General features: G+C 47.1%; 1 protein-coding gene across 3 annotated transcripts in view; it reads left to right on the top strand.

Moving 5' to 3' along the window:
- LOC135897868 (glycoprotein-N-acetylgalactosamine 3-beta-galactosyltransferase 1-like) overlaps positions 1-14,579 on the top strand; it is a 39,166-nt gene extending 24,587 nt beyond the window's left edge. For 2 of the 3 annotated variants that reach the window (XM_065426561.2, XM_065426560.2), the window contains exons 4-5: positions 8,978-9,332; positions 14,326-14,579. In XM_065426561.2, coding sequence (XP_065282633.2) covers positions 8,978-9,332; positions 14,326-14,484 — 514 coding nt within the window. In that variant the 3' untranslated portion in view covers positions 14,485-14,579. Of the gene's footprint in view, positions 1-8,977; positions 9,333-12,976; positions 13,194-14,325 lie in introns of all 3 variants that reach the window. The other variant, XR_011511695.1, reaches the window with a different exon arrangement.
- The last annotated feature ends 9,967 nt before the right edge of the window (positions 14,580-24,546 follow it).

Here is a 24,546-nt window from a genome sequence, read left to right on the forward strand (position 1 = left end):
TCCGCGTGAATAGGATTCGACAAGGTGCACTGACCCCTGCGATCCTGCTTTTTGTGTGTGGTGGCCCCAGTGTAGGTGCCGCTTTTATGCGAAGCATATTACTAGAGCCCAACCCAGCTCCTCAGGCGCGGCGGTGTGGCCTTCAATACCACGTGACACCGTGACGTCACGACAGAGGAGAAACGGGGCTCCAACTCGCGCCGTCGCTCGCGGCGTCGCCTTCAAGGCTGACCACGTGACACCGCGACCTCACGACAGTGGAGAAAGGGGGCTCCAACTCGCGCCGTCGCTCGCGGCGTCGCGGCGGTATATAAGCAGCTGCGCTTGCCTCTGCTAGACACTCACGAGGCGAGATGCCTCCTGGAGACAGAGCTGCTCGTTGGAATGAGAAGCGAAGGTTGCGGCGTGCTACAGAGACTGTTTCTAGGTGGCTTTGCTACAGCGCAGCGACTACGCGCCCCGCATCGGACGCGGTGAGCGTCGAGCAACGCAGCGTTCGGCGCGACAACGAAATGTGCGCCTGAGCAAGCGCCGCACGCCTGAGCCGACGCCGACGACACCGGCTTTTCTGCGACACGAGCTCCTTAATGCTGTCGCGTTAAAATAAAGGCTAGTATGCTTCGCATCCTGGGCTTAACCTTAGCTAAGCCACAGCCAGTTTTTTCCAGCTAACCCCTCACCACGTTGCACGCATTCCACCTGCTTTGCTGACACTACCACTCCTGTCACGTCGGGGGACTGCATTCCATTGTCACGACCATTCTCGTTCACAATAACGGCCCTGTTCAGCTTTTCCTTGGCTGCTTAAGTCTTTCTTTCACTGCCTTCCGTGCATCAAGCTCCATATTTAGCTAATTTTGAACTCTTCTACCTGTTTGACGAGCTCTTCCTGGAAATCGTCCATTTTCTTCATCCTAGCATCAACATCACAGGGGGTGCCGATTGACTCGCTTACCTCTCCATTCTCATTCTTCCCTTAATCAACGTTGAGAGACCCTCTTGGAGCAGCACTGGCTGCTGCCACAAATGGGAGCATGGAGTTTCTACGGGACCACTGACGGTGACCCCTGTAGACTCCTGAGACCAGAGTGGTGCGGTCCCCTGCCGCAACCCATCGGCATAGCTTATTTGAGATAAGAGTGAAAGCCTCTTCCTCTCTTCGAAAAATGAAATCTTCTCTTTTACAGTGAGAGCAATCGCCTCCTTCTCCTTCTTACAAGCGGGACGTGATCGTGAATATGCTGGATGATCCCCTTTGCAGTTTACACAGCGTGAGGGAGCGTTACAGTTTTCAAATGGATGGTCGCTGGCACTGCATTTCGCGCATGTTTCTTTGCCTCTACATGATTGTGATGCATGGCCAAACCTCTGGTACTTGAAATATCGCCTTGGGTTCCGTATGTATGGTCTGACATGATCTTTAGATATCATGCGTCGAGAAAGGTGGGGAGAATGCTAGTGCCAAATGTAAGAATCACGTGTTTGGTTGGGAGTTGTTAGTCGTTTCTTCGGATTGTAATTCTTTGAACTTTGTTCTCATTTTGTTCTTGGAACCCCTCGAGGAGTTTCTCGTCAGTCAAGCTAGAAAATCTCCCTGCGAGATAGCGCCCCTGCAAATGTTTAATGAGCAACGTGGACAAATCGTGACTTTGATTTTATGAATACTGGCGAGTTCGAACAGCCTTTGCACTTGTTCTTTGTTCCTGAATCCTATTAACAGGTCTCCGCTGGTAATTTTCGAGGCTTTGTATTCTTTGCCAATTTTTTCTACGTGGCATTTCGCCACCAAGAAAGGGGATAGATTACGCGCTTATGTTTATCTTTCACTATGCAAGATGTGGTAACGTGGGAGGTTGTCTAGGTCGGTTCGGAGGGTAAATTGTAAAGGTGCATCGGTGCGACATCTTTTCAGAGGCCGATCTGGAGGTCGGGGGTACGCTTCTGCCATAAGACGGTCTCAAAATTCGGTGGCGGTGGTAGCCACCCACCACCGGGCCCTGCAGGTTCCGAGAAACCTGCAGACGTGAGCTATGCAACACCACTATAAGTAATGTATATACCCGAGACTGGATATATGACACATGGTTAACCCTTGCCGCCAGGAAATTCAGAAGTAAGGAGAAGGGAAAAGAAGACAGGAAAGATGAAAAGGCTAGAGAGACAGACGAAGATTGAAGAGGAAGACAGGAAAAGGTGACTGCCGATTTCCTCCAGGTGGGTCGCTCTGGAGGGGCCGCCTATGTGAAGCAAAGGCCGAAGAGGTGTGTTGCCTCCGCCGGGGGGCCTTAGACGTCCACACACCCATCATCGGCTCAATCGTCAGGATTGCCCTTTTCCCATACACAATGAAACCGCGCACGGCTACACACGGGAGGGATCAACCTTCATGTACTTGGGTACATGGTGTGGCAACACACCAAATGCCTGCTAATGCAGACGCGCCTGCAGGGATTATGAACATGTGTTTGTGACGTGGTATTGTGGTTTTGCCACGTAAAATCACAGAATTTAATTTTTTAGCGGCGCTCATACCAGCAGCTGAAGCCAGAATGCTGGTGTGACGGGCGGAGAGCCGACTGAGCAAAGGTGTGGCGCTGCGTCCACTTGGCTTTGTCGCTTTTGCAGCCAAACCCGCTTTCGTCTCTCAGAAACCCCTCACGGGCGGGCCACGCAAGCACCGTCGGTAGCAGGGCAGCACTGTGGCGCCAACGTCGAAGGTACAAGCCGACTCCAGCGTCGTTGTATTTGGTATTGGAATAAAACGACCCAAACACGCGATTCGCGAACGTACAGTCGCGCTCATAAGTTTGGAGACCTTGAGAACCCGTGGCCGTGTAAAGCCCCTTGATAATTTGAAAGTAGCGACACTCTCCTCCACTCCCGCGCTTTCCTCCTCGATTCTCCTCGCCCGCCGGCTGTGCGCGCTGCGCACGGCACGCTTCGCAGGCCATCGCGCGCTCGCCGGCCCGATGCATTAGCTGGCACCCGTGATCGCACCTAACTTCGGGATTTTTTTCTCGCTCTATTATTAAACGAAAGCACTAGAAAGGGATGCAGTGTGCTTGACTCTACCATGACCCACATTTATCACCTTCTCGTTTGAACAATGAGAGCGCTAAACGTGCGCGTTTGCGGCATGAATTAACAATCGCAGCGTACTGTATATAGCCCACGTTGGCTTTGATATCTTTATACTGGTCACTTCAACAGGGCAGAGCTTTAATTAGCACAGTATTTAATTTAAATTTGTACATTCTTTAATATTTTTCGACGCAGTGACGCTCCGTTAAATCCAATTTCAACTAGCGCTGCATTTTGGCGGAAGTACTTTTTATGACACTATCTTTTTGCAGTCGAGCCAGGCAGAGATTGCGGTAATTTAGTTGGACGTCATTGCGTGCGTGAAGCTTCAGAAGCAGGGGAGTGGCCGCAAAAATGATGCGAAATTTGCTTTAACGTGATTATGGATTTTTTTTTTTTTGGAGGGGGGGCATGGGGGGAGGGGTTCAGTCCTAAAAGGCTTGGGGCCTCGGTGTAATGCATATGCCGCGCATTTAATACCTGGGCTATCGAAATTTCATTCCTGCTTGAAAGAGAACAATTTTTTTCTAGTTTTTCGTGCTCTCAAGAGAGATATATTTTTATTGACTACTGTAGAAGTGAGCGTAGCCAAGGGTTGGCTTGAAATTTATGAATGATTGCTGACGGCTACGGACGACTAGATTAAGAGATGGGAAGGTGATGCTGTCTTTGTGACTTATTCAGTGTAGCCCATCGAATGCATTCAATTAGTGCTTCAGACGCCCGTGGTGATGCAATATTCAGCGCTGTAAAGGACGATAAGAAAGGATTTAGCCATTCTGTGGCTGGGTCGGTTTCAAGGAAACAATTCGTACTATTTTAGAAACACAGAGCTTAAGAATCTGACGTTATTTTGATAGCATAACTAAATATAAATTGTAAAGATTGCACCTATGGCGAATGAAAGTCAGCCTTAAAAGGCATATCTGCTGACTCGCTCCTCACGTGCCGCTAGACCTCGGTATCGCGGTAGACTTTCACAGTCGCGGCGGTCACACGAAGGCCTTCAACGCTCTAAAGATCCATAGCAGGCAAGAAGATGCTCAAAGCTTATTTGCGCGAAGTTTTGGTCCTCCTTTGCATATTATTCTTCCAATCTGTGGCATTAATGACTCTCCCAGATGTCATTCCTTTTGCAATTTGCCAATAAAGCTGTTTCGTAAGAGCTGGAAAAGCTGCCAGCCGCAGCCATTACCATAGATCTGAGAGCGGGGCAGGATTTTGCCCGTTTTTTCAGCTACTTACTGAAAACATCGCGCCACCCCAACACAAATTTCAGACGCAGAGTACAGGTCTGGAGCATAGAATACACAGCCGCTGTGACACACCAGCACATATCTGGCCAGATGCAATCTTTATTGCAGGTGACCCTTGAAACGTTACACGGAAAACGCACAAAACATCCAGGATAGCACACACTTCGGAAAATATAAATATTCATATAAACCGCCGGTTACAAGTAGCATAAGCTCGAACCCAGTAACATGAAACATTGCATGGTGTTAGCCTCCTGAACAAATATTATTCAGAGTAGCGCACCAGATGCAACTAAAATTTTACAACATAACATAACTGAAGGAAACGAAGCAGCTGGTTTGTATGCTCACAAAGTTTTGGGCAGGTGGTACAACAAAAAGCCGCGCGATAACACTCATGTACAGCAAGAATTAAGCAAGATTGTCAGCCTCTTGACGAGCTCGCAAGAAGTTTCAAGTATACAGACTAGTTTATGTACCAATCAATGCACAGTACCTCGCAGAGGACGGTGTGATTCGTCGGAGTGAATTCCTTACGTCCGATGTTGTGAATCCATAATGCAAAATAGAAGTGAGGCGTGCAGACAGGACACAAGAGTAGAGAAGTGGACACTCTTGTGTCCTGTCTGCACGCCTCACTTCTATTTTGCATTATGAATCCTTACCAACTAGCCCAGCTTTCTGTCGTTCTTGTGAATCCACTTTTTTCTGCGACTGATGTCGTTCTTCCCTCGAGGAATCGTGAAAAGCATGAAGCCATTTTCACGCCGGCTTGTGCACTGAAACGCGCAGCAACCCGGCATAACGCGGTGCGAAATGCAGAGTTCGAATTAGATGAATAAAGCTCGACCCGCGACAGGGGAACACGGCCTGCCCATGGCGCTGAAGAAAAACAACAAAACAAGCAAAGCGACGCTTTCGCGCGCGTTTCCAAGGCGACTGCTGGGGCCGGCCGCAGCGGCCAATCATCGGTCAGAAAAGCGCCGAGTGGAGAGGCGGGCAAGGAGGATGTGCGAGGGTTGGCGTCGCGGCGGCAAAGTTCACAGAATGGCGCTACTTTCAAATTATCAAGGGGCTTTATGGCCGTGTGCATGCGCGCGCCGTCTGACGGCTCGATGCCTGGCGTTGAGATTGTCACAGTGCGCATGCGCGCTCATCCTATTTCACTGGCCTGCTTGCTCGCTCACTGCGCACCGGCGCGTGGGCTGATGATCTTAATTCGCTATCGTTGCCACCAGTAGTGCTGATGGCGAAGCAGCCGTGCAGAAGCCACGATGTTGGAGGCCCCAGCTCGATTATTTTACGAATTATAGAAATGTCTGCTCGCAAATGCAGTACTGGCCGCTGCCGAGCGGGGAACATTTAGTCGTGCTTATTGACAGGGTACACGACTGCTTCGTTGCTATGCACGTGTCTGCCGTGGTTGTCTGGATGATAGGAAGCGCTCGCACTGTCTGCAGAGCCGTTGCTCCATGTACAAACCGCTCTCGCTAGCGGAACGTAGCGACCAGAAAGTGCTATTTACTGCCATCATCCCGCAGCGTGAGCAATTTCAAGCATGGCATGAAATCCGCATGAAAAGTTGCGGGCATGGTAACTAAAAATGATAATCTGTTTATTCCGAACAAAGAAATTACGATTTTCGCAGCTACAAGGAAATGGGTTTTTCTTGCATTTCCTTTTCGGCATTTTATCATATCGCCCTCGGTGGCAATGGCAAGTTGAATGCGTCCTGGCATGGAGTCGTAGGGGCACTTCACCACCTGCTGACATGAGCGGAGGGCCTCCCGTTCGGCGTTCGCAGCTGTCCACAAGGCGTCCGCCGTTGTGCTACTGAGCTTGTGAGCAGCGAGCCGGCTCTTTATGATGCTGCAGATGTCTTCTATGGTGTTCATATCCGCTCCTACAGGAGGCCACTGCAGCGTGCGGATGGCGTGTTCTTTGAGAACTTTGGTCACCGAACGCGCAGAGTAGATAGGACTGCGGTCATGCTGAAAGAAATACACGCCGTCTTCGAAGGGTCCGTCCTGAACGTAAGGAAGAAAGACTTGCGGAAGCACATCGCAGCAAGCGGCTGAAGTAACTGGACCTTGAATTCGTATAAGAGAAACAAGGTCTAATTTCGTCATGGCACCCCACACGCTGACGACACATGGGCCACTCGAGAAGATGCTCTAGGTGTAGTGAGGGAGGTATATATACCTTAGGAGAAAAATACGAAAAATATCGCCAATTTCTTAGTAACATTTTCTGTGATTTGCGCTGGTGCACTTATGTGCGACTTGGCGAATCTACAAAAGCCATCTTTACCAGCAGTAAAAAAAATGAATAAAAGTCTGTACGGAATGGCTTTTCAGAAACGAAAATTGTTGTGCAAGGGCTCGTAGCTGACATCTACGAACCACAACACTGTTTCATGCGCACTTACTAGAATAAGACAAAAATGGCAATATTGCGTAAAGCAAAGGAAATTAAATAGGCTTCCTATCTACAAACATCTAAGAACAGGCATACCTGGAAACAATGGTCGAGACAAAGACCTGTTAAATATAATTTTCATTGTTTGCTCACTGACACCGCTGCTGAAGTAGATTAACCCAGTAAAATGTTAACGGGGATAAGTGTTTAAGGAAACTGGCGTATCGAGCATGGTTAGATTAAATAGGTGAATCAGCTTGTTGGACTTAACATTCCTACTAATGAGAACGCGGTATTTTATGCACGTGGAATTAAACAGCCACCAGACAAGTCGTCCCACTTGCTGGAAGAAGTAAACTCGTCGCTGAAGACCACTTTTGGCCACTCTTCAAGCGGCCCAATTTTTCTTAGCGCGGGCAAATTCGAGACACAGAGACACCTCTTGCGTTCCGTGAGGTGCGGTTCTTGTGCGGCCACGCAATTTTCTAGTCCTGCTTCATTCAGCCGGCGCCTGATGGTGGCGCGAGAAAAAGACAGGTTCAGTTGCTCGCGGATGTCTTTGGCACTTATGAATGGCCCAACTTCTACTGCTGTTACAATTAATAGATGAGTTTCCTGCTGCGTGATCTTTAGCCTTCCACTTCTTTCCGCATCCACAAGGCGACCGTCTTCTCTTCGATGGGCCTGGATGGTTCCGTTGACGGATTTCCGTGATTTCTCTGGCAGATTACAGCCCTCGAGAAATAACTCGACTATTCGCTTGCACTCGTGTTGGCATGCTTGCAGCAGACTGAATGGCAATACGCAAAATGCACTTGTATACCTTTTCCAGTGTAATGAACGAGAATAAAGGAGGTTAACCGAGGGGCCCGATTTTTTTTAGTCATATCATAAGAAGCCAACAAACACTGACACTAAGGACAACATAGGGGAAATTACTTGTGCTTAATAAATGAAATAAAGAAACGATAAATTAATGTAAGATTTATCGTCAATTTATCGTTTCTTTATGTCACTTATTAAGCACAAGTAATTTCCCCTATGTTGTCCTTGGTGTCAGTGTTTGTTGGCTTCTTATGATATTTCCCAGTGTATGACTCTTCAAACAACGTCAGTGTCCGCGAATAGGGAGACGCAATAACGTAGTGGAGTGGAAATATTTGAGCATAGCAGTGTGAAAGAGCAGCAATGAGTAGCGTTTTTTGATCGGGACATTCTGCTGACGATAGCAGTCCATGGCGGGAACGTCCCGCTTCACAGAAAGCGCGAATGGTGTGTATCGCCCCGACAGCCATGGCAGAAGCACTAGTGGGGAAAGCAGGCGCTTCCGTTGTTGGAAAACATAGCCGAGATCGGACCAAGGGGATCCAGGATGCCGCGCCGCTGCTTCGCCATCAGCACTGCTGGTGGCAACGATCACGATTTGCGCGAGTGCGCCGCGAGCGAGCAAGCGTGCATGCGCAGTGTGATACTCTCGACACCAGGCACTGGGCCGTCAGACGGCACGCGCATGCACAATACCGCAGGCTCGCATGGTCTCCGAACTTATGAGCGCGACTGCACTTGTTGCGAATCCTACAACCGTTCCGGGCCAATAACAGACGTAGTTGGAAGAGCAGCGCGGACGGGACGGAAGCTGCTGGTGCTATAGTCTGCCTGAGGCTACTAGAACAGGTCCGTCTCTCGCCGTTCTGCTTCTTGTTCTTCTAAAGTATGCTAAAATCAGTGACGTGGTAGGAACGTTGCTTTTAGCTTTCTTTGAGAACTAACCGTTATTTTTTGCGAGTTTACTAGTTCGGCTGCGTCGAACTGACATTTGAGTTGACGGACAAAGCTGGCGAGAAAACTTTCACAGAGGACAGGAGCTACGCAATTAAGAGCGTGTACAGATATACCCGGCTTCTGAATGCGGTGTGTCCAAAGAAAAATTCTTTGACCTGCTGAGATGTTACCTAGGTGCTACCTTAATTTCTTTCGGAAACGACCTGTACATTCAGAATACATTTATTTTCATCTGCCATTCGCTACGCCATTTTTCGCAAGTCTTGGGGGTTAGAAATTTGTATATAAATAACGCAGTCATCCGCGAATTCTCGAATAGTAGAAGTCGCATTACTGTGAATGTCATTGCTGTATATTAAGATCAAAATGTGTCGCTTTAATGAGAGCACACGAAGCTGCCAGAAAAGAAGGTCTCGTTATAGCGAAATTCGTTGTCGCAGGTTCTTCCTATTGGGCAAGGACCCGTCGCAGCCGCTCTACTTCGGCTATCCGTTCCGGGTGCTCGTGCCCAAGGGCTACATGAGTGGCGGCGCAGGCTACGTGCTGAGCCGCGAGGCCCTGAGGCGCCTCGTCGAGCAGGGCATGATGCAGGGCCAGTGCCGAGCCGACGGGGCGGGCAGCGAGGACGCCGAGCTGGGCCGCTGCCTGACGCGCGTCGGTGTCCCCGTCAGCGACACGCGTGACGCCCTGGGTCGAAACCGGTTCTTCCCGCTGCGCATCGACCACTACTTCTGGCCGGATTTGCTGCCGCTGCATTGGTGGATTTGGCGCTACGCAATGCACCCCATACGACCGGTATGTGTCTGCAGGCAAGCTGAGCGACCTTGTCATGGCCGCATGAATCGAATACACGCAATGTGCAGAACGCACACTATCGGTTACCACAATTTGGGCGCATATAAAACGTGGGCCAAAAAGTCGCGGTTTCACCCTAAAGGCGAAGCATCGATTGCGATAGAAAATTAGTTTACAGCTATACGAAGTCACGCTAGGAGTTTTATGAGCCGTATAAGCTTGTAAACATAGGCATACTAACGAAATTAACAAGTATGGAGTCACGCGCGCACAAGCAAAGATAAACACACCTTGCTCGATGACCGCGGAAACTCGCTGTCAAAACGCTGGAGCGAGGAAGCGCGGCAGCGGCAGCGAGCAAATTGATCTTCGTGGTTCGTCTCACATCAGCGCAACCTAAGCCACGAAAACACAGCGCACGGCGGACTTTGTGCCCATCGTAGATGGCTTTCAAGGTGCAACAACCCGGGCGAGCACGCGTGGTCACACGGGCCGGCTGGAGTAGAACGCCCCCCTCCTCCCTACGCTTCCCCTGGAGCCTTGCGCGCGACGAAAAATGGGGCGCTTCCTCCCCACTTTCCTCCCTTGCGTGCTCGAGATTGAGCCGCGATCGCTGGCTCACCCTCTCACGCTTTCACTCGCACATGCTGCCTACGGCGCGCCCCAACGATTTTATGCAGAACCTCACGACGGCGGTGACGCCGACGGCAGAAATGCACTTCGAGTGTCATATTATTGGTATCGCAATAATAATTCACGTGACCAGGTCTCCTGACTTTATTGTTTCTTGTAAATGTCAGGGGACGCTGCGATTCTCTCATTTACAGGGTGCCTCAATGTCCTCCTTGTCATCTGAGTGGCGGGCGAGGAGAACACCGAGGCACTCATTTCGTCAATTCCTTTGTCAGGGCCGGGGCATTCTAGAGAGGAGTGGGTGGTATCAAAACAAAAAGAAATAATACACATTTTAGCAGCGTAGTGCAGTTACAACTAGCTGTTAACAAGGGCTTTTTTATATTCGTTGGCGTTGTCTATTGAAAAGGAAGCCGGACGGTGGTTGCAGTCGCTGCTTGCTCTGGGAATGAAGGAATTGAAATGAAGGTTAGTGCGGCAACATGACACGTCGGTCTTGTACTGATGATCGTTTCTGGAAGAAATGTATGATGGTGGTAACAAAGGAGAGTCGCTTAAAGTGGGATTGTAATGATAGATTTTAAGAAATAAGCAGAGGTAAAATTTCGCGACGAATCGACAGGTTAGGCAAATCAAAATTAAATTTCATTCAAGTGCCACTTGCTGTACGCGAGTAGTAACATAGAAATAAAACATGTTGCGAGGTTCTGAATGGCTTCTATGCTGAGATTAAGTGAACTGACACTAGGATTTCAAATGGAAGACACATATTCAAGCTTTTGCCTAGCTAGTCTTTCATAAAGCAAGAGTTTTATGTTTGTGGGAGCTAAACTGAAATCACGTTTGATATAACCAAGAGCACGACTAGCATTTCTAGTTATGTGGTCAACATGCGTTTGCAAGGGAAGGTTCTTAGAAATATAAATACCCATGTATTTTTATGTGGGAACCTGAGTTAGGGGAACATTGTTAAGAGAATAAGCACCGCGTGTGTCGTGAGAAGTACGGCGAGTAACTCTCATTTCCTTACATGTTTTCTTGTTCAGTTTCATTAATCAAGTCTGACATCATAAATTTATATTACTTAGGTCCGATTGAGCTGTTAAATGGTTATTAGCAGTTAACATTTTACGAGAAATAACGCCATCTTTCACGAACAGTGTATGGACGAAAAATGTTGTGAGGCACGTCATTACTGTAAAAAAGAAAGAGGCATGGTCATGATTGGCCCCTGCAGTACTCCGGATGTCACAGGACAAGGAGGAGAGTTGTGGTCGTTAAACGTTAGGAACTGCGTGCGCCCAAAGAAGAAGCACTCTATCCATTTTAGTACATTATGACCTAAATTAAGCGCGCGTAGTGTAAAGAGTAGCCATTCATAACATACCGATTCAAATGCTTTCGCATGATCTATCACAATGCAGTCTATGGAGGAAGAACGATCTAAAGTGGTAAATAAGTCATTAGTGAAAGACAAAAATTGGGTCTCGCAGGAATATTTCTTTCCAAACCAGTGTTATTGTGTAGTGACGAACGAGGTTTTCTTTCCAGAAAGGTTGTCAGATGACAGTAAATGATATGATCCATGAGTTTGCAAGGTATTGGGGGCGAGGACTTACGGAGTCGCCATCTGCCAAAACGTCTCATACTTTCGAACTATCATCGAACATCCGATGTAACTACCATGCAAAATACCCTTAATCTCCCTAACTTTGTAATGCGCAGAAAACTATCTCTCCGCTGCCTTTTTCAAAAGATCCATTATCACAATCACATTCTTATATCGCACTAGATACATCCTGCTCCTTTCATATCTTCACGCCTTGATCACCATTGCAAAGTTCATATTCGTCGAGGTAACACGGTAACATATTCGCATTCATTGCTACCCAAAACTAGCCTTGACTGGAACCAACTGTCAACTTCAACCGTCAGTATTACTAACCCAGAAATATTCCGCGAGCAACTGAACAGGTTCTTTTGATGTACTTTTTTCCTTTTTACGTCATTTTTTAGTCCTTTGGCGCATGTATACGTGCATAGCGCAATGACCCATGTGACACCATGTCATTCTATTTACCTCCTGTCAACATGCCATATTATTTCACTCATTTCTTTTTTAGTGCTTTTTCGGATTTTGTTTGACGTAAAGTGCTTCTTACCAAATTTGTAAGTGTTCTCTCTGTGCCCCTACATTATACAATGCTGTAAAGCCTTCAGGGTATAGTAAATAATATTGCTGCTTCTGAAGACAGCCGATAGTTGCGGTTCCATTCATTACCCCATATCATCTTCATCTTTCTGTTCTAAGGCTGCATATTTGGAAGTACCAGCCTGAATTGGACAGCTTTTACCCTTACAGCGTCTACGTAGGCCTGTTTCTTCTTGACCAATTTTAGTCTTTCTCTCTTCAAATTGAGGAGATATACACACGGAAAGACGCCCACACAAGTGCGGACCCACGCAAGCAAATTCGCATAAAAACGCGCGCGCGTACATGCACATACGCACACACTACCGCAAACACGCAGACACGCGCGCGGACACACACACATGTGGGCACTCGGCGCACACAAGCACCAACACACGTACGGCGCATGCACACACTTACATACACGTTGCGTTAGTGCGACGTCACGGATAGTGAGCATACCGTCGAAGACCAAGAAGCGGTGAGGGTCGGACCTATTTATCTAACGTGGTGCCAAGAAAAAGAAGACGAAGGTACTGCATTTACTCGAACATAGGTAGAACACGAGTATATGTTAGCCATTATATATTAAAATTATGGAGAAATAAAAATATATATAATTCGAGCATAGATCAACCGGTACCCTTTTCAGAAAAACGAAAGCCTTTGAAGATGTCTCATGAGGTGCACGTGCGGCCTTCGAAAAGGAAAGAGGCCGGAGCCATGAGCGTGATTGTGCAGCCTGACAAGCAAAAATTCTTGAAAATAAAAATGAACGCCGAAGTGCCTCGTGGCATCATCTTTCAATTTCCAATGCAAGACGAGAAGCCGAGAGAGGAAGGCAGCCGCGACGGAAGCAGCGAACCGACGACACACGGTTCCTGGCTCCTGCCCCTCGCTGGTGCTCCTGAGCCTGCAGCTCAACAATTAAAGCCTCCAGTGCGTTCAGAGGAGCACCCGAACACAGACTCTCTCCATATTCCTGTCCTCCGTCTTACCACGTCGTCTGGTCGCCCGTATCAAGCTGAATACCTCAGGCGAGCGACGGAGGAATTTCGTTAGCGCGGTGCTTTTGATGGATTTGTTCGCGAATATAGGCCGATAGCTCATTTTGGGTAAAATTTCTGAAGAAAAAGAAAAGTCGAACTATATTGGAATAAATGCGGTAGTTGCAGAAGCCCCCCTCAGCCTTCTACTTAGTTCTCTTTGCAGCCGTTATTGTGGTGCCGCAAATACATTCGCTCGTTCTGGCCGTTTTAAAGCGGGGAGCTTTCCTTGGCTCTTTCGGCTGTTTTTTGCAGCCTTGACAAAACGGTCGTACTTGGGCGAGGGATGATGGAAAGGGAGCGTGCTTTCGGGCAACTGACTTGCTGAGCGGAGCGGGGAGGCCGCGGGATCGCATCCCAGCGAGGGTGGCCGCATTTCGATGGGGGAAAAATGCGAAAACGCCCATGTACTTAGATTCACGTTCAGGTTATCGAACCCTTGGTGGTCCCTATTATTTCGGACTGCCCCACTACGGCGTGCCTCATAATCAAATACTGGTTTTGGGCATGTAACACCCCTTAATTTTTTATTCGCAGTCCGTCCCACTTCGAAGTGCGTCGCAATGGGTACAGATCCAATGGGTCCGTTTCTACACGGCTGCCATGAAGGAGCTCCGGAAAGGCGAGGGAAAGTGCCGAGAGGAAACGAGTAGCGGAAATGGGCGGCAAGCAGGGGTTCGAACTGTCGCCTCACTGTCTCGTTCGTTCGTTCGGCTTATTCATATACATTGACAATCATGGTCAATGTTTTCTGCATATTCTTGTCCCAGTAATCAGAACTAGGCAGATTGAGTCGTTGGTTACCTTGGAATGCAATGGAATTGTCCTTCATCGATGACCTTTTACCTGTAGTGTTGATCAACACTCCGTTTATGTCTGTGAACCGTAGACACGTTAAGACTGACACTTGAAATGCACTTGCCGAGAGGTGTCTTCAGCGGAACTCTGAAGGTGAACGAAATTACAAGAGATTAAAAAAAAAGTAGTTTTCATAGGGCAGATGGCCGGCAACGTAAAGACGAGCCCGCCATCTTCCCTTTGAGAACTGCACATTTTCCCTCTTCAGCCTTAATAACGAACACCAAAGTGCTTGAATTGTTCGCATTGAAACGTGCAATTGCAGGGCTGGAACTGCTGCAGTGACACGGCTGTGGCCTTCCATTACACGCCGCCCGATCGGATGTACGTGTTCGAGTACTTCGTGTACCATGTGCGGCTGCTGGGCGGCCTCGACCAAAGGGTCTACCCGAGGCGTCCGCCGCTTCCCGAGCTGATTCCGTGATCAGTTCGTCGCCTCTGCGCCAGAGGGGCTTCGACTGTTTATAGTCATGATTATACGTTCCCAGCCATAATAAACAACAACATAGTATTGTATTATTTTCACGTTGTCGTGACGCTAAAGAACCAAGAAACAGCCAACGGTGCCAGGTAAAATATGACCGATCGCTTTAGTGCTTGTGTTATCTTGTTCGTTCGTTCAGGCTATTCGGTTACATTGGTTCTTCTTTCCGCGTGTGATTTATCTACTAGACTACTCTACTACTCTACTAGACTAATGCATCCTATTGACCTTATACAGATTGTTGCGGGTCTGTGTGCAGCATGCATTGTTGAATGCCGTTGCTCTTGTTTGCAGCTTGTTTATTGCGGGGGAGAAAGTTTATGAAAAATTAGACTGTATACGGGACAGTTTGCATAGAGAGGTATGTCTAATTATTCGCTGAATCATTAAGAATTTTGCTGTAAAAGACGTGCAGCAAACTGTTTTCACACGTTTGTGTTAGTTTCATCGCACTAAGCTAGTGAAACTGCCCCTCTACCTCAGCAACATACACGAGAGCAACGCGTGCCTACATGGTCTTACCAATTTTGCTTCACTGGCGACGTCGCATAACTAGGCCTCTGTTCAGCTTCGTGGCTATGAGTTGTTGAGGAAACAGCCAGTGTTTACAGCACAGCAAATACTTGGCCACGAAAAAAAAAGGAGCACAACGAACAACCAGAGGTAATGTGCAAAGCAGAATCGCGGTGCCCGGTGAGTTTACGAAAGATGGTGCAATCGCAGCAACCAGATTTGTTTGCCACTGAAGTTTCGCTAGTCCCGTACCTTCTGCTGAAGTGCGCATAAAGTAACGATAAACTTGTCACCTAAATTGATGACTTAATACTGCATATTAAATGCCGCAATATTTATCGACATCAGAGAGCAGTATCGCAGAGAAGGGAACACGGCGGGCGGGAAGAACGTAACACTGCGACCGCAGTCAGCCGTAGTGGCGCACAGCACGTGTGCATTGGCGGCTGCCATCTAGCAGTGTACTGTAGCCATGTCAAGGCGAGGCGTGCGTAATATTTAGTGAATGAATGACGTGTTTTTAAGAAACCCGATGTGTTGGCGCCAGCGTAATCTTATTTGTACAGTAGTATATTTGGATTGTTTCATCTATGGACGTTGCGTGACTCCAAAACAAAGAAAGGCAACTGTTTTTACCCTTGTGCTTCGCGCCTTTGCCAATCTGTCAGCGTGCATCGACATGATGTGTCTTCTCCAACGTCGATTCTACCATTTGGAGGTAATTACTCTACTGATGGTAAGAACTCGAATTAGCCTAGACCTGAGGAGGGAACGGAAGAAACAGGTACATAAGAAGCCGATCAATGAGTTAGCGGTAAGAGGGAAAATAGTGGAATTCCAGATCAAGCTACAGAAGAGGTATTCCGCTTTAGGAAGAGGACCTTAGTGTTGAAGGAATGAACGACAATCTTGTGGGCATCATTAAGGAGTGTGCAATGGAAGCCGGTGGTAACTCCGTTAGGCAGGATACCAGTAAACTATCGCAGGAGACGAAAGGTCTGATCAAGAAACCCCAATGTACGAAAGCCTCTAACCCTACAGCTAGAATGGAACTGGCAGAACTTTCGAAGTTAATCAACAAGCGTTAGACAGCTGACATAAGGAAGTATAATATGGATAGAATTGAACATGCTCTCAGGAACGGAGGAAGCCTAAAAACAGTGAAGAAGAAACTAGGAATTGGCAAGAATCATATGTATGCGTTAAGAGATAAAGCCGGCAATATCATTACTAATATGGATGAGATAGTTCAAGTGGCTGAGCAGTTCTCTAGAGATTTATACAGTACCAGTGGCACCCACGACGATAATGGAAGGGAAAATAGTCTAGAGGAATTCGAAATCCCACAGGTAACGCCGGAAGAAGTAAAGAAAGCCTTGGGAGATATGCAAAGGGGGAAGGCAGCTGGGGAAGATCAGATAACAGGAGATTTGCTGAAGGATGGTGGGCAGATTGCTCTAGAGAAACTGGCCACCCTGTATACGCAATGCCTCATGACCTCGAGCGTACCGGAATCTTGGAAGAATGCTAACATAATCCTAATCCATAAGAAAGGGGACGCCAAAGACTTGAAAAATTATAGACCGATCAGCTTATTGTCCATTGCCTACAATCTATTTACTAAGGTAATCGCAAATAGAATCAGGAACACCTTAGACTTCTGCCAAGCAAAGGACCAGGCAGGATTCCGTAAAGGCTACTCAACCATAGACCATATTCACACTATCAATCAGGTGATCTGATACCGGCTGCTGGCTGTAAACCTGACATGGTGTGAGGTATAAACAAAGCACCTTTAATGATTGCAAGCACAGTGGTGTAATTACACTTCCGCATGCTAACCGACAAGCAGCAGCCAAAAAGTGAGAGTTTGAACAACGATGCGGTCATATAGAACATATATTGTTGACCTACTAGGTGCGCTACAGATGTCCGCCAAGGCAGAGAGTCCACTTATGCAAGCGCATGTAATATTTGGGCAGCGTGCGACGTACCTGCTAAGCCTCTTCTGATTGATGTGAACAGCGTTTAGGATTTAGTTCCCGTGAGTAAAAAGCCAAGAAAAAGATCCCTGCACAGGTGCATGCCAATCTGAGCAATTGATACATGAAAGACGACGAAGCTGTCCAGCCACCTTTGCTGCATAACCCAGCTTCACACCGTTCGTCGTAAATACTAGGGGTCTGTCTTCTGGATGTTATGGGCGCCCCTATAACAGAAGCAGAGCTTTTCGCCGCAACTCAGGTAGCTCGGAAACGTACAGCGCCCTGGAAGGGTCGCTTAACCAATGCATTGCTACCAAATTGAAATTATAAACAAATTAAAAAAGTTACATTAATTTTACAGAGGAGTCTCACTGGCCAGAAAAATTACCAAACAATGAAGAGAGGCAGAAATAATTTTAAGGCCTAGGCCCGGAAAGGCTTGTAACATAAAAAACATCAGGATGATATCACTCGCGTCTTGCCTGTGAAAACCTTTTGAACGAGTCGCCCATACTAGACTTACAAACTATATACGAGACCAAAATCTGTTGCGAAACTATATCTATGTCTTGAAGCCACACTTGTAGACACAATATGTCTTCCTAAGACGGAGGGAAGCGCTAATGAACCACATTCCATCAGGAAGCCAACATCTAATAGTGGGCCTAGTCCGCAAAAGCGCATTCGATACCATCGTGCACAAACTAATATTGCAAGAACTTGTGAAAACCATGTGTTGTGGAAATACTTTTAATTATATCAAATCCTTCTTGGGGTATTGAACTGCCACACACGGCATAGGAGAAATACGATCCGACACCTTGAATATGCCAAACAGGGGCACACAGTAAGGTGCCACCCTCTCACCCTATACTATTCAACATTAGGATGAATAACCCAGCCCGTAAGCTGGAAACATGTCCAAATCTGCATTTTGCACTTAACGCCAATGACATTAATCTTTGGGCGACAAAAAGCTCAATCGCGGCAACGAACCAATTCTTCAAGAAGCAGTAAACATTAGGAACCATTTCGCCACAGAGAACGGAACGAAATGTGCACCTGAAAAATCAGAATGGATTTAGCTGTACGGGAACAATACAAAATATTTCAAAAAGATGAACTGAAACTTGGAGATTCTACCAGAATATTGCGGAACGCAATAAGACTAATACAAACTTTTGCAATAAACAGAATTATCTACAGTGTCGCGTATGAGGAACTTAAACGTAAAGAGACAGAGCAGACAGACATCCTAATACGCACGGTGTATAAAACTGGTCTCGGTCTAACGCTGCGGACATCCACGGAGAGATTCGAGGCTATCAGGGTGTACAATCAACGCCTTTGAAGAACACAAGGCAACGATAATGGTCACACAACGAGAACACCTAGAAACGTCATAGTAGGTCACGTTTCGTGTATTACCGATCTTGGGGGCGTGCGGATGTTTCGAGACATGGGCTTGGGAGACGCAGAGCAGTACTGCAAACAGATTTTAATTACACTCTACCCCAAAGTCAAAATAAAACTCACTCAAACTGAAACACAATGAAGAAATGCTAACACTTATGAAGTCTACTTAATCATTAAACATGTCCGTATTACCGGCTACATTAGTCCTTGGCGATTGCTACGCGAAAGTCAGGCCACCCTAGCAACTACACTACCAGAAAGGACCGTTGTTACTGACTTTTGTCGTCGCACGTATCTTCCGAGTCAGAAGCGTGCCGGATCTTCATCATAGTCCGTGTTCTCGCCGAGTCCGTAAACGTTGCTGCCTTGGTGTTGGCCAATCAACTCGTCCGTCTCTGATGCCGGTGTCCCGAACTCCGTCGGTGACGGGGCACTCTGGCCTCACCGGTTAGGCCTAACTCCGGATTCCGCCGCTAATTCCTCGAGTGCCGACAAGACGGCCCGGGGACTGTGGTACGCGCTGGCCTACTTCTGAAGAGGGATCCTTCCTGGAGTGCCCGGTACTGCCCTGAGAGATTACAGCTGGTCCAAGGAGCCTTGCTCGAATGTCGCCGACGTCAAAGGCCACACCCTGGACCACCAACATCACGGACTTGACCGAACCTCTATGGCTCCCATCGCCGGTGCGATGCTGACGCTACAACTTTCTTGTCCTAGAGCCACGTCGATATTCCCAGCTCGGCGCCGCTTCTCCCTCGACCATAGCTCGGATCACGCGCCTCGAAAGCTCGTGCCGTCCGGACCGATACGTGCACATCGTCCTGCTGCGCCACATGCCTCATACATATGACATGGGTCCCCTTTTCAGAAGTTTTTTTCAATAGCTGCCGTTTGTCGGTCTTCTTCGGGGCTAATTTGACTCTCCCGCTCTGACTTGCGTGCTCTTTCTTGTGTCGTCGTGGCTCACAGCACATCACACTGTCACACACATTTCATCACATGCACTGTTCACCACGTTTGCGAGTGATTTGTTCCCACCACTTTACATTTGTACACTTGCTTTGTACGCATTATGCTCTTCATACGTCATCAATCCATCGCCCTACTCGTGAAATCCTCCGCCAGGTTCTGTTGTCCTTTAATGTACTCTATATGGAAGTAGAATTCTGGCAAAGGGAGTTTCCATCATTATTCTGCCATTAGTTAGCTTAGCTTTGCTCAGAAACTCTAGGGGCTGGTGGTCCGTTTGCACCCTAAATTGCTTACCAAATAAATAAATGTGGAATGTCGTTATTGCCCATGAAAGGGTGATACATTCCTTCGGCACGGTTGAGTAATTCCGTTCTGCATTGTTAAGTCGCCTGCTAGCAAAAAATACCGCACGGAGTCTCTCGCCTTTCTCTTGGAGGAGTACTGCTCCTAATGCCTTATCGGAGGCATCAGTGTGTTGCACAAACTCCTTCTGCATGTCTGGTGCCAGCAGCACCGGCGGATGTGCAAAGCTTTTGTTTAGCATTTCAAAGGCTTTTTGTTGATGTTTACCCCACTCCAATACGTGGTTTGCACCCTTTTTCGTCAACCCTATCAATGGTCCAGCAGCGTCAGCGTACTGTGGGATAAATTCTTTATAAAATCCTCTAAGTCCCCAAAACGATTGTACTTGTTTCTTTGTCGTAGGCCTGCCCACTGCTTGTGTCTTGTCTAGGGTATCCTCCTTGGACTCTACTTGTCCCATTCCCAGTTTGTGCCGCAAAAATTTCATGCCGTTGTACCCTAGCTCACATTTGGTTGGCTTTACCGTCAACCCCCCGTTCCTTACTCTCGTTAGTAGCTTTTCCAGGGCTGAAGATGTTCATCCCACGTATCAGTGCCAATCAGTATGTCGTCAATATAATGTAGAACGTGCGGCACACCATGTAGGACCCGTCTCATCAGTCTTGTGAACACTGCTACCACTGTCTTTATACCAAATGGCATATACTTAAACTGAAATAGTCCTTTTGAGCACTAGAAAGCTGTATTTTCTTTGGATGCTTCTTCCATAGAAATTCGCCAGTTTCATTTAGACATATCCAGTTTTGAGAAATATCTCTTTTTTGCCGCTATTGCTACTACTACGTCTATCTTGAGGGTTGGTTCTGCGTCTGTTTTCAATACGTTGTTCAGACGTCTGAAGTGAACGCATACTCTATCAGAACCCTCGACTTTCTTAACCACCACTAATGGCGTGTTATAAGGACAATTAACGCTTTTTATGATTCCTTGCCTCAACATCTCGTCTAATTCACTTTCAATCACTTCTCGCATTGCCAGGGGTAGTGGATACTGCTTTACATGCACTTGTTCCTCTGTTGGACACTGTAGCTCGCACCGCACTACTTCTGTCCCCCTGGGTGGATCTGAAAACAGTTCCTCGAACTTTTGAATCAACCCTCTCAACTTCTCCACTTGTGTTGCCGCTAAGGATTGGTTCAACCTAACAGCACTCTCTACTCCCATGGTCTTCTTATCGGTATTAGTGTGCACCACCCATGGTCCCTCTCTTCGGCTGTCGCCATGCAAACTCTAGTCCTCTCCTTGTTTCTTGCCCTTTCTTATCACCTTCCTCTCTTCACACTTTTTCAACATGTTGACGTGGAATACCTTCTTATGGTCCTGAACTAAGATTTCATAGTCCAACTCATTTTTCTTTTGCGTAATCATCAAAGGATCCTTCAATTGCATAAGCATCTTAATATCTGTGGGCAGTAGTACCAACATCTTGTCTCCCGGTTCTAACTTTTGGTGCGTAGCTTTGTAATCATATTTCTTCTGTATCTGCTTCGTTTGCGCAAACTTCCTGTGGGTCAATTTATAAGTTGCCTCCAATCGATTTCAGAGTTCTAGTGCATACGTGTATGTGGTCTTTTCCTCATTGTCCAATTCCTCTCTGGACCACAGCTATTTCAGAATGGTTATTGGTCCTCTAACTGCTCTCCTGTATAGCATCTTAAATGGGGGGAAACTCTAAGCTAGCGTGTGGAACTTCTCGGTAAGCGAACAAGAGTGATGGCAGATACCTATCCCAGTATTTTGGTCTTTCTTGAAACATCCTGCTTATCATTCTCTACAACGTTCCATTAAACCTCTCTACCAAACCATTCGCCATCCGGTGGTATGCAGTGGTTAGCTTTTGACCTATGGACAACAGTCTATTTACCTCCTTCGTAACCTCCGATGTGAAATTCGAGCCTCTGTCACTCAAAACTTCCCTAGGCACGCCATACCGGGGAAACATCTGCAACAATGCTTCGGCCACATGAAGGGTATCTACCATTTTCAGTGCTACAGCTCAGCGTACCTGGTAGCTACGTCCACGAGCATGAGCACATACCTATTTCCTTTTCCGCACAAGGGTCTAATAGGCCCTACAATATAAATCGCCACTCTGTGAAATAGCAGCTCCACAATGGGCATCTTTCCAAAAGGCGCCTTTCCTACACGTTCCTTAGCCACCATCGTTTGGCATACATTACATGATTTCACATACCGTTTCACATCACTCTGCAGCCCGATCAAAAAGAACTCTTCTGCGATCCTCTCTAATGTGTTCTTTATTCCTTGGTAACCTGCCATTACACTATCGCGCCCTTTCTTCAGTACTGTATCCCTCAGCTCCTTTGGGACCATCAACTGTAGTACTTCCCTATCTGAACTAAACATACACTTCCGGTACAATAGGTTATTCTTGATAAACTTCACTACTGTCCTACTCTTTTTCCTTTGAACCAGTTCTCCTATCTTTACTTCACACTTTCGTATGACTCATCCTCGTTCTGTAATTCTTTAAAATCTGCTGTGGTTATATTTATTCTAATAATGGCTTTAACCTGCAATGCCGTCAGAGGTTTAAAACTACTGCTGCTTGCTTGTGTTTGTACTGCAGCTCCTACGTCTGTCTCTTGCAACCCCTCTTTTTGCGGTTCTGAGTGTCCTTTCACTTCCACTCCCTTCTCTGTCTTCCAACATGGGTCTGGGTCGTCTGCCTTCCTCACCCCACGTATATTTCCCACAATCAAATCCTAAAGGGAGTCCTCCATACATCTAGCTATGGTCAGCTTTGTATAATAGGGTGTCGATATATGAATCCGTGCTCAGGTAGATATCTAATGGCCTTATCGACCGAGACTACTGGTTTAAAGCACCCTGTCATACTTTCTGGTGGCACTAGACTCCTCCTGACTAAAATGGAATTGGCTACCTTGTCTGTCAAGACTGTAGCTTAGCGTCCTTGTACCTCGCTTTCCACTGCAGGCATGTACTGCTCTCTCTGTACATCCTCTCTTGACCTCATTGTACATTCCGCCTTATACATGGATCTAGTCCTGCATTTATCTGCCCTGTGACCTCTCTTTTGGTACAAATGGCAAAGCACCAATGCCTCGTAACGATTACCTTTCACTGGGTAGTTCACCGCTAAATGACCTAACCGATTACATACAAAAACATCTCTGGGGTTCCCTTTGTTTACTAATTTGTCTCTGATTCTATATCTCTCTTACTGCTGTCGTGTGCGCATCTTTATCGCCCTTTCCCGAATTTCTCAATTCTTGTGCCTCAACGAACGGGTCTGTTTGTTCTGGCATCTGCTCCACAGTTTGCAGTTTTCTCCCTTCAAGGAAAATTGCCAAACTATGGCTTCACCTGGCAAGAAATTATTCACCCGCGACTCTGTCGCGAAATCCTTCATGCGTTTCGTCCGTCTCGGACAGCTCTATCCACCATTGGAAATAATTTGTTGGAAGACATGTGAACTGCTTGCCTGTTTCTGAATCTTCAGGCTTACATGACCTAAACGTATCCCGGAACCCTTCTGCGGTCAACTTAAATCTCTGTAATAACGTTTCCTTCACCTTCTCATAGTCCAATGACTCCTCTGCTGGCATACGCCCAAAGACATTCAGAGCCTCACCCACTAAATAGGCTTAAAGCGTTAGCCCACTAGCTCCACTCCTAGCCTTTCCCGACTGCTATCCTTTCAGGCCGATGTAAATACGCATCCAGGTCATCCTCCACTCATCAAAAGGTGCCATCAATTTCCTAAGGCAAATCTCTCTTGGCCTAGAAGAAGGTTAGTCGGATGACACCGATCCGGGTGTACTTATGCCATTAAGAGACGCCGCCCCCATCTTTGCTAGTGTTATGTTCCACTCCAAAATTTCTTTCTCTTTTGTGCTCTTGACGCGTTCGTTCGTGCTGCTTTTCTTTTTCTTGTTGAGCATACTCGAAGAAAGAGGTCACCAAGGCCTTCGACAGGTTTAAATCTTTAGCTATCCCCACCGAACGTTCCCACTCCATCTCTAAACCGTTGAGATCAGTGACAGAACCGGAATTGACTTCTGGAACATCATCATCATCAGCAGCCTGGTTACGCCCACTGCAGGGCAAAAGACTCTCCCATACTTCTCCAACTACCCTGGTCATGTCCTAATTGTGGCCATGTTGTCCCTGCAAACTTCTTTATCTCATCCGCCCACCTCACTTTCTGCCGCCACCTGCTACGCTTCCCTTCCCTTGGAATCCAGTTCGTAACCCTTAATGACCATCGGTTATCTTTCCTCCTCATTACTTGTCCCTGCCCATTTCTTCCCTCCTCATTACAGCCCATGCCCATATCTTTTTCTTCATTCCAACTAAGGTGACATTAACTCACGTTTGTTGTCTCACCAATCTGCTCTCTTCTTACCCTTAACGTTAGACCCACCATTCTTCTTTCCATAGCTAGTTGCGTCGTCCACAATTTAAGCAGAACCCTTTTCGTAACCCTCTAGGTTTCTGCCCCGTACGTGAGTACTGGTAAGACACAGGTGTTACACACTTTTCTCTTGAGGGATAATGGCAACCTGCTGTTCATGATCTGAGAATGTCTGCCAAGCGCACCCGAGCTTATTCTTATTCTTCTGATTATTTCAGTCTCATAAACCGGATCCGTGGTCACTACCTGCCCTAAGTAGATGTATTCCCTTACCACTTCCAGTGCCTCGCTACCTATCGTAAACTGCTGTTCTCTTTGAGACTGGTATACATTACTTTAGTTTTATGCAGAATA

The sequence above is a fragment of the Dermacentor albipictus genome, chromosome 2 (assembly GCF_038994185.2).
Source record: "Dermacentor albipictus isolate Rhodes 1998 colony chromosome 2, USDA_Dalb.pri_finalv2, whole genome shotgun sequence".
Taxonomy (NCBI): domain Eukaryota; kingdom Metazoa; phylum Arthropoda; class Arachnida; order Ixodida; family Ixodidae; genus Dermacentor; species Dermacentor albipictus.